The following is a 10,309-nucleotide window of genomic DNA, read 5'->3' as shown; positions in this document are numbered from 1 at the left end:
AATGAATCTATCCATTTCTTGTAATGCATTGGCATGAATTACTACTCCTAAAACTCTCAAGATAGAAGGACATATCAAGAACAAAAAGGTAATAGTGTTGATTGATTCTGGTAGTACCCATAATTTTATTCTTTGTAAGATAGCCAAGGAATTGAATTTCTTCCTATATCCAGCACTAAGTGTCAAGTGATGGTTGCAAATGGCGGAACTGTAAATTGACCTGGAAAGTGCCTTAATATCAAGCTATCCATGTGAGAATATTCATTGTAAGATAGCCAAGGAATTGAATTTCTTCCTATATCCAGCACTAGAGTGTCAAGTGATGGTTGCAAATGGCGGAACTGTAAATTGACCTGGAAATTGCCTTAATATCAAGCTATCCATGTGAGAATATGTATTGAATAGTCTTATGCTTTCTATTCCAATGGTTGGTGATGATGTTGTACTAGGAGTCCAATGGTTACAATCTCTAGGCACGATAACTTTTAATTTTCAACAATTTTTCATGAAATTTTGTTGGGAAGGAAAGGAAGTTGAGTTAAGGGGTATCACAAGGAAACTGGGAAAGATAATCAGCTCTAACAGCATGACAAAGCTACTAAAGAAAGAACAATTGTGTGTAACTGCACAATTATGTTCGCTAGAAGTTCCCACATTGAAATCATTTATTTCTCCAGATCTCCAAAAACTCTAGGACAATCATTCCAAGGCATTTGAGACTCCCAAATTCCTCCCACCTATTCTTGATTATGATCATGCTATTCATTTGATTCTAGGAATTGTTCCTCCAAACATCACACCTTACATATCCCTATGTCCAAAAGAGACAAATTGAATGTATGGTGGCACAAATGCTAGAGGCTGGTATAATTCAACCTAGTATAAGTTCTTTCTCTGCTCCAGTGCTAGAAGTTCCCACATTGAAATCATTTATTTCTCCAGATCTCCAAAAACTCTAGGACAATCATTCCAAGGCATTTGAGACTCCCAAATTCCTCCCACCTATTCTTGATTATGATCATGCTATTCATTTGATTCTAGGAATTGTTCCTCCAAACATCACACCTTACAGATATCCCTATGTCCAAAAGAGACAAATTGAATGTATGGTGGCACAAATGCTAGAGGCTGGTATAATTCAACCTAGTATAAGTTCTTTCTCTGCTCCAGTAGTATTGGTGCACAAGAAGGATGGATAATGGCGAATGTGTCTGGATTATAGGGAGGTCAACAAGCTTACTATTAAACATAGATTTCTCATTCCTATCATTGATGAATTGTTGGATGAATTACATGGAGCAATTTACTTCACCAAGTTGGATCTTCATTCAGGATATCATCAAATTAGAATGAAGACTGAAGACATTCTGAAAACATCATTTAGAACTCATCAAGGTCATTATGAATTTTTGGTCAATCCTTTTGGCATTACCAGTGCACCTTCTACATTTCAAGGTTTGATGAATTCTATTTTCAAACCCTTGCTTAGAAAATTTGTGTTGGTACTTTTTGATGATATATTAATAGGCATCAATTCTTGGAAGGATTATGTTCAACATGGTGAGAGGGTGTTCAAACTATTGGAGGAGAAACAATTATATTAAAAAACCTTCAAATGTTTCTTTAGAGTACAGGAGGTGGAATATCTGGGCCATATTGTATCTCATGAAGGTGTTAAGGTAGACCCTAGAAAAATTAAAGCCATTAAGGAATGGAAAATCCCCACATACATAAAGCATCTACAAGGAATTTTCAGTTTCACAGGGTATTATTGCAATTTTGTTAAGAATTATGGGAAAATAGCAAGACCTCTAACAACATTACTGAAGAAAGATGCATTTTCTTGGACTCTAGAAGAAACGAAGCCTTTGAATATATTAAAGAGGTAATGTGCCAAGCATCGGTCTTCACTATGTCAAACTTCACAAAAAAAAATATTATGAAATGTGATGCCTCAAGAAATGGAATTGTCGCTATTTTAATGCAAGAAGGAAGAACCATTTGTTTTGAAAGTATTCCAATCAAAGGAAATTATTTACACATCTATTTATCAGACGGAAATGTCAAAAATACTACATGCATTTAAGAAATGGTGAACTTACCTAATGGGAACACACTTCAAGGTAAAAACAAATCATGATACCCTTAAATACTTTTTAGAAAAAAGATTATTTTCAGAAGAGCAGCAAAAATGGGTCACAAGTTGTGTTATGACTTTGAAATCATATACAAGAAAGGAAAGAAAAATGTTGTTGTAGATGCACTCTCAAGAAAGGATGAGGATGTGAAAGCGTTTCTTTATGCCATATCTATCATCCAACAAGGTTAGGTAAACAAAGCAAGGGATGAATGAAAAAATTGAAGAAGTGTGGGCACTCATTCAAAAATTACAGAAAGATCCTGAATCCACTGATCGTACCACACCACTCACACCAATAGCACCAATAGTACTATGAGACAATAGCATTTACAAAAATGAGAAAAATTTCGATCTAGGTATGTTTATTTTGGCAAGGCCTCCCTTTGTTGCAAGCAATTTCATTCAAATCTAATTATTTTGGCTAGGCCTTCCCTTATTGCAAGGGATGTCGATCAATCCGATTAACTTGGCAAGGGTTTTCCATTTAGAAAATATTTGAACAATGTTAACACCCTGGACGGTTGAAATTCTGGAACTTCACGCCCTGATCCTCTAACGGTGGCAAATGTCAAACCCTTGTAAATCACAGTGTATCCACCGACCTACACCATTAATGGGAATACAGATCAAATCAATATTATCATTGGGATTTTATGGGTAAAATTAATATAACTGAGTTTATATTTTTACCTCGTCGCCATTAACCCACGGGTACCATGGAGTCTCAATTGGAAGCTTGAGCTTATCGATGGCGAGTTCTGTAGAGGTCACAGGAACCGTAGCATCTTGGTCTCCGCTGAAAATACGAAAACGAAAAATAGTCGTTAATGAAATACTGGTATGATCACTAACAATACCGCATGCTCACTTAAAAATCCAATGCAGAATAAATACTTAAAAATTAATTATGCACTTAGGTTAATCTTTTTTTAATTTAAATTTTTATGTTTTGAGTAATAATTTAATATTTTGACTTAATCAAACTACATAAAATTAAAAATTAAAAATAAAATAAAGCAAAAAATCAAATTAAAAATGAAAATAAATTGAAGTAAAATAAATTTTTTTTTTGCTACATATTTTCATAATTTATGGTTTATTTTTTGGTGTACACATTATTATTTTAGATTTATATTCCAATCTTAATTCAGAATCTATCAAGGCTAGGGGGATCAAATTTATTGAGGTGCAAACTGAAAAGATATTTGATTACTTTCAGCACTAGGTAGATCTAGAATACATCTTATAAATTCCTGAAAGGAATAAATCTATTGAGATTCAAATTTCTTTGAAAGTAAAAAGATATATAAAAAGATATATAATACCTTGGAGCTTAGTAAATCCAAAACTATAGATGTATAATAAGTTTAGTAAATCGAATTATAGATATCCTATTGTATGTGGAGAAAATAATCTTTTTCTTATTTTGAATTTTTATATTATAATCATAAATAAAAATGCAATGTCTAATATTAAGTATATTACATATTAAAATCTATATTTAATTTTTTTTTCACATTTAAATAATACAATTATAAAATTGCACATGACGTGCATGATGTAATGGCTGGGGCGGATGGCTTTCACACCCCCACCCAAGTTTGAATAAATTAAAAATTTGAAAAAAACGAAAACAAAAAAATTATATATATTAATTAAGTAATAAAATATATAAATGGGATGAAAATTATCATTGTACACATTATTAACGATTAATAAATTATATAAATTGGATACCATTATCATTGTACAAACTGTTAACAAATAATGCAAGTAGTGTATCATCCACATTTACTTATATAACTGTTGTATCAATAAATTGGCAATTGTAATTAAAATTCTCTTATATCAGAAGAGAAAACAAAATTGTTTTATATCATACCTGAAAACAAGTATCCGCAACCCACTTGCAATTAGTTGACGATAAATTGGTAAGACAGTTGAAACAGAATCCGACCAAGACAGAACAGAACTGGTACGTAGTCACGTGAAACTATATTTCAGCAATAAAGTGATAAATACAAGACAATTCGAAAATTAAATTTGCCACAGTAATTGATATAGTAACTGGGTTTAAGTCTATGGACTGATACCTGCACGGGGTCCAGCTATAAGGTAGCTTTGTTACATTTGCATGTATGGCTTTCTGAACATCCGGGCTATTAAGATACGCCTGTATGTAGTTATCCCGGCAAGGATCATATCCTGGAATTTCTGCTTCTTCTTGCTATTTACACATCAACCATAAGTACAGTCAGTTAGTCAATCTTGAGTGGAAACGTTGCTGCATTTGGGATGTCAACCAGAAATAAATAGATATGAAGATGGCATGTATCGTTGTGTGTTTAATTTATCTAGATTTTATATTAGATTTCTGAATTACTATTTATATTAGATTTCTGAATTACTATTTATAGGAAAACTTAAATTGTTAAATTGTTTTTAGCAGAAGTTTATTAAATTGTTAAAATATTTTAAAATTTATCATCAAAATAACTATGATTAGAATTGTGAATATCTAATATGTTATTGTAATTTGTTGTGGTAGGGATTGAATAATTTTTTATTGTAAATTTATTTATAATTTAAATTAATATGTTTGGGATTAATCACGTTTTTAAGATTTGGTCTAGGTTTTTAACCAACTAATGTGGTTCATCCTCAAGATAAAGTGGAAAAAATCATACAATCTTCATGAATAAAGGAGTTGTCTATAGTGCTACTTTTTGCAGTTCAAATCTTGATTTGTGTTATTTAAACTAGTTTTTCATTGTATATATGGATTTAGCACCATGAAAAACCCCTAGAGAACTTATATTAGGATTTACCCATCAATATTGTGATTTCAATGAATTCCAGCGGTATTTTAAATAAATTAAACCGGTGGAAATCCACCTAAAAAGCTTCCAAAAAGTCTCACTAAAGACAACTCCATATCATTGTCCACAGTCAACTAATGAAAACTAGCCATTGAAAACTAGTTGAGGGCTAGTTCTCAACAACTAGCTGACCCTCGACAATGATGCCTCCTCCTTGCCCTAAGGATAAACCACATTAGTTGGTTCCAAAAATCTACCAATTCTTAAGAATGTGATTAATTCAAAAAAGTCTACCAATTCTTAAGAATGTAATTAATCCAAAAGACATTTATTTACCTTATAAATCACAAAAATCTTAGATCTAACTTTATCCATAATTATTAAAAATTAAAACATTGTAAAATTTGTAATGAGATAAAAATAACTAATATTATCACTATATACATTTTTTGTAATATAATTCATCTATTATATAATCAGTGCATTCATAATCATCAAATCTAATTTTTTTTGTAATATGGTTCATCTATTATATAATCAATGCATTCATAATCATCAAATCTATTTTTTTTTGTAATATGGTTCATCTATTATATAACCACTTCATTCATAATCACTAAATTTTCAAAATATTACAGAATCTATAACAAAAATAACGATAACTACAAACATTGTGGATATCGAAGTTGGTGTAATAGATTGAGGTTATTTTACTATATATATATATATACTTTGTTTATAACTACTAAATTTCAAAATATTCTAGAAACTGCAATCTACATTAAAATGCATTAGCATGGTGAAAAGCTTTGTAATAGGATGAGATTAAGGCCGTAGCTTCAATGTTGGTTTCTGATTGCCCTGGAATATATTTAGGATTTGTAAAAATGTTCTTATAATTTGCCCTTACCTTTGCCTTTCTGGATGCATTCACTATGCACTTGGGAGCATAGATACTGTAACTATCGATATTTCCCATTTCAATAAACACATCAGTTTCCAAAAGTCCGCACACTAATTCATCGAATTTTGAATCGGTACAGTTGTTCATCGCTTCCTCAAAGGTTTGACTGGATATCAATGCATGACTCCGTGCGTACTGATAGATTCCGAGAAAATCTGTATCTCTATTCATTACGCCATTCCCCACCTGCATAAATTGAACGTCTTTACATAATATGGTAATTTAGCACCATGGCATTCGATAGAGTACATAAGTTTCCAAATTGATTGATTGTGTACATAAGCTTCAGATTGATTGTGTACATAAGTTTCCAAAGATGATAATTTAGCACCATGGCATTCGATAGAGTTTCCAAGTCTTTACATAGGGATTGAACAAAGATATTCGTATATTGAATTCTCTTTGCATGTATTTTGATTCTAGGACATGAAATTTTCCGAAAATCACAAGTCTGAGCTGAACTCACCATTATTCCTGTGAAGTTAATGAATGATGCTTGCGACAACTTTTTGTGCTGTAAAATTGTTGAAGCCAACTCTGGAATGTAATATCCTAAAATCAATAGTTAACGTTAGCATCTTCATGAAAAATTAATATATCCCTCTAAACTAGTGCATTATTTTAACGGTAACAATCTGCAATTGCGCTCATCACAATTTTAATAATAACTATTCGAAACTAAAAACTTCTGCATCATAGATAGTGATTACAAACGACACTACCTGCATAACTTTCGCCTGCTATGTAAAACTCCCGGAATTTATACTGTGGAAACCTGTTGAACCAGTTTACCAGGAAAGCGTACGAGTCTTTGGCTGGAATAGAACAAAAGCCCAGTGAAAAAGTTTCGATTTCGCGGCATCGCTTAAACGCGTATTTTTCCTAGAAACCAAACAATTCGCATGTTACCCGTTAGTTTATCGCCAGTTTTCGTCGTATAATCATCGGTGGTGTTTGAGTACGAAAACCCGACGCCTGCTGGGGTCTCCAAAAACAATACGTTCGCCACTGCAACAGTTCAATATACATGAAATGAGTGAGAAAACCTTTGGATGGTTAGAGACGTTAGGACAGTTTTTATTGGTTTCTTCTCATCTGTAAGAGAGATTTTATTCGCTTCCTTTTATATTTTTCCAAATTTAAATATACTTTTTTGTTTTAATGTTTTTAACCAGCAAGCCCATTTTATATATATATATAAGTTGGAAACCTAGCTCTTCCTTCCCAACACTCCCATCCCAACACTCCCAGGAAAATGAGAACATGTAAAGATAAACATTTCCCCGACAATGTTTCTCTTCCATGTGGAAAACTTAAATACTAATGACTTATCATTTTTTACTATTTTTATCACTTTTTACTATTTTTTACTTTTAATATTTTCAATGTGTTATTTTAAATTTCTCTATTATTTCTGTTATCATTATTTATATTTTAAAATGACAAAGTCAAATTAATATAACAATATTTTACTATTTAGATTTTGTTTATGGTTTATAAATTAATGTATTTTATTACTAAATTTTATTTTACTTATGCTTATAACATTTACAAATGAATTTAATATGATCTTTTATTTTTTGTTTACATTAAGTAATAATGAATTTGTATAACCTGAATTGTTATTGTCTAATTTTATTATTATTTTTATTTTTATATTTTTTTGTTTAGACTGAGCTTAGGCTAAGGCTAGCCCTTCATATTTGATGGGAGACTTCTATCTTTAACCTCTTTCTATAAAATTAAAGCTATGACTCAGTGAAAACTAAATCCCATGCAAACCAAGTAATCTATAATTTTTAAAATAAAAATTTACATAATAAAAAAATTAACTTCCCATTTCTTATAAATTTTTCCAAAATTTTAATACTTCACATCTTCTATATACATCTCTCAACCATTTTGTCCCCATCCCAATGCATAGTAAATACCATGTAACAATCCAACATTATTAAAAAAAATTGAAATCTTCAATTAATTTAAATTATCCCGAAGCATAGTAAATACCATGTAACAACCCAACATTATTAAAAAAAAAAAAAAGTGAAATCTTCAATTAATTTAAATTTATATATATATATTCTAATGTAATTGAAATAATAAAATATTATGTTTTAAAATTTTAATATATATTCCAATGTTAAATTTAAATTAAAGTAAGAGAAATTAATCCAATATAATACTTCAAAATAAACAATTGAATATAAATAAAATACTACTTTTTCTTTGACTAATATATGTTATCCATTCATCACTCATATTAATATATTTTATAATATTTAAAAATAAGCAGTTGACTATACATAACATACTATTTCTTTTCATTGTGTTTAATATACCTTGACATCTGTCAGTCAAAAGATGTTTTAATATATTTTATAAATGCCTTCCGTGCATCCACACTGAAGGCATAATGTCCTCAGATTGTTCAACTGATATAATTAATATATTTTAACTCATAGTAATGATAATTTAATTTTAATTTTATGATGAAGTGAAATTGATTTTAATATTAATATTATGATGAAGTGAAATTGATTTTAATATTAGTATTATGATGAAGTGAAATTAGTTTAGTGCATGAAACTTTTTATTTATACACTATGAAATTTAACTAATTATTCGATTGCTAAAATTTATTAAAATGTTTGAATTTGAACCTTTGAAACGATCTTAACTGAAACTCTGAAATGTTAGAATAATGTTCAGACTTTTCTCGATCTGAAATGTTAAAACTATGAAAAATGAAACTGATCTAAAGTAAATATTAAAACTATTAAGGATGGAACTGAGATGGTAATATCCTAATTTAAATCCTCTCACTGTTAACCTAATCCATTAAATCCCGGATAACACTAGGCTGGTGCTATCTTAATTTAAATTCAATAACTGTTAACCTAATTTAAATTCTGCAAGGGTTAACATTAACCATTTTAAATGCGAGCAAACAAGATACGAGTAAATTCATATGCATACACATGGTACATTTCAAAAAACCTGGATGTCCAGATATAAAAGAGGGTAATACTGGCCTTGGTTCCATGCGTCGGGATTGTAGGTGAGAGTTTTTCCGTCTGGGTTAACGCGAAAAGGCCCTAGTTCCTCCAGTGCTCCATATCCAATCGACGAACATCCCGGCCCTGCAGGAACAATGAAATGTGATTGATCTACGTTAATTAGTTTGAAATATCTAGAACCAAAATATTTTATATGATAAATCTTAAAACTACATTTTAATTTAACCCTACTTACAAAAAGTTTAAAAATACATTTCAAATTAACTCTACTTGCAAAAACCTCCGTAAAAAACAAATATTCAAAATATTTACCGCCGTTAAGCCAGAGAACCAGCGGCTGCTTGATGGGATTTCGAATGGCCTCGGCGAAATAGTAGAAAAGCGATCTGCCTGCCTTCGCATCGACTGTGATATATCCAGAGTACTGTCGAAATGTGAAGCCGCCCGGCTGCCCGGGGAGGCCGTGTGGGAGATAATCGGCTTCCTGCGGGTGCTCCTCTGTCAAATATTCTGAATCATTCTTAAAGCTGATCGTGGCTGTCGCAGACCCCCACTCTATAGTTTCTATTGAGTGGCTTCCGTATCTTGTCGCATTGAACCACAACCGCAGTTTGTCACCTTGAGAGATGAGCTGATGAGAGGGAGCAACTGCTGCTGCCAAAATGATTGACAGAAGCAAGCACTGCATTCTCTGCATCTTGACAACCAACCAAGGAAGGAGAAGCGAAGGTTCTCTTCTCGATTAGGGTTATGAAGGACAGACTAATCTGAGGAGAGGAGAGGCCACATGCGGTAGTTATAGTCATAGTTACCAAATTCGCCCGAATCGGGCTAAAAAATTTTCGAAAATACGCCAATTCGATACGAATACCGTATTATTCGATGAAAGTCGATTCGGTTTTCAAAGATAAGCGGTTGGATAAGGGGTTAAATGAAAAATTAAATGCCTCAGAATCTGTAGAATACCGTATCATTCGATATTCGATGAAAGTCGATTCGGTTTTCAAAGATCAGCGGTTGGATAAGGGGTTAAATGAAAAATTAAATGCCTCAGAATCTGTGGTTGGTGGTTTACGTAAATGGAACAGATTGTATATTCACTAGGTAGAATGTTAATGGTGGAACAAATAGTTCTAGGATGGCATTCACGCAGAAGGAAAAAACTGGAGAAATTGGAAAATCATACTGAATAAAAAAGTTATAATTTTCCAATTTTATTATTGTTTTTATGGGTTAAAAAGTTAGTAAAATAGGAAAGGAAGAATCTGTTACACTGAGTTTTGTTAATTTGTAATATATGTTAATTTTGCAATGAGTGATTTTATGGAATTTCAGATATTTTTTAAAATGTTCATATTTATTAGAGAAA

General features: G+C 31.4%; 1 protein-coding gene across 1 annotated transcript; it reads right to left on the bottom strand.

Annotated features, from left to right (window-relative positions):
• Nucleotides 1-2,601: 2,601 nt before the first annotated feature.
• Nucleotides 2,602-9,637, bottom strand: LOC149194788 (putative serine carboxypeptidase-like 23). The gene is made up of 10 exons (XM_089407898.1): nucleotides 9,253-9,637; nucleotides 8,956-9,063; nucleotides 6,833-6,931; nucleotides 6,646-6,738; nucleotides 6,390-6,475; nucleotides 5,870-6,109; nucleotides 4,234-4,367; nucleotides 4,023-4,112; nucleotides 2,831-2,936; nucleotides 2,602-2,742 (listed from the first exon to the last, which is right to left on the bottom strand). Exons 1-10 carry the CDS (start codon nucleotides 9,635-9,637, stop codon nucleotides 2,602-2,604), a joined length of 1,482 nt encoding a protein of 493 aa, XP_089264024.1.
• Nucleotides 9,638-10,309: the final 672 nt, after the last annotated feature.

Source organism: Pinus tabuliformis, chromosome 2_2 (genome assembly GCF_031772625.1).
Source record: "Pinus tabuliformis cultivar Carrire ecotype Pingquan chromosome 2_2, CPIR1, whole genome shotgun sequence".
NCBI classification, from domain to species: domain Eukaryota; kingdom Viridiplantae; phylum Streptophyta; class Pinopsida; order Pinales; family Pinaceae; genus Pinus; species Pinus tabuliformis.
This window is presented reverse-complemented; position numbering and strand designations above follow the sequence as displayed.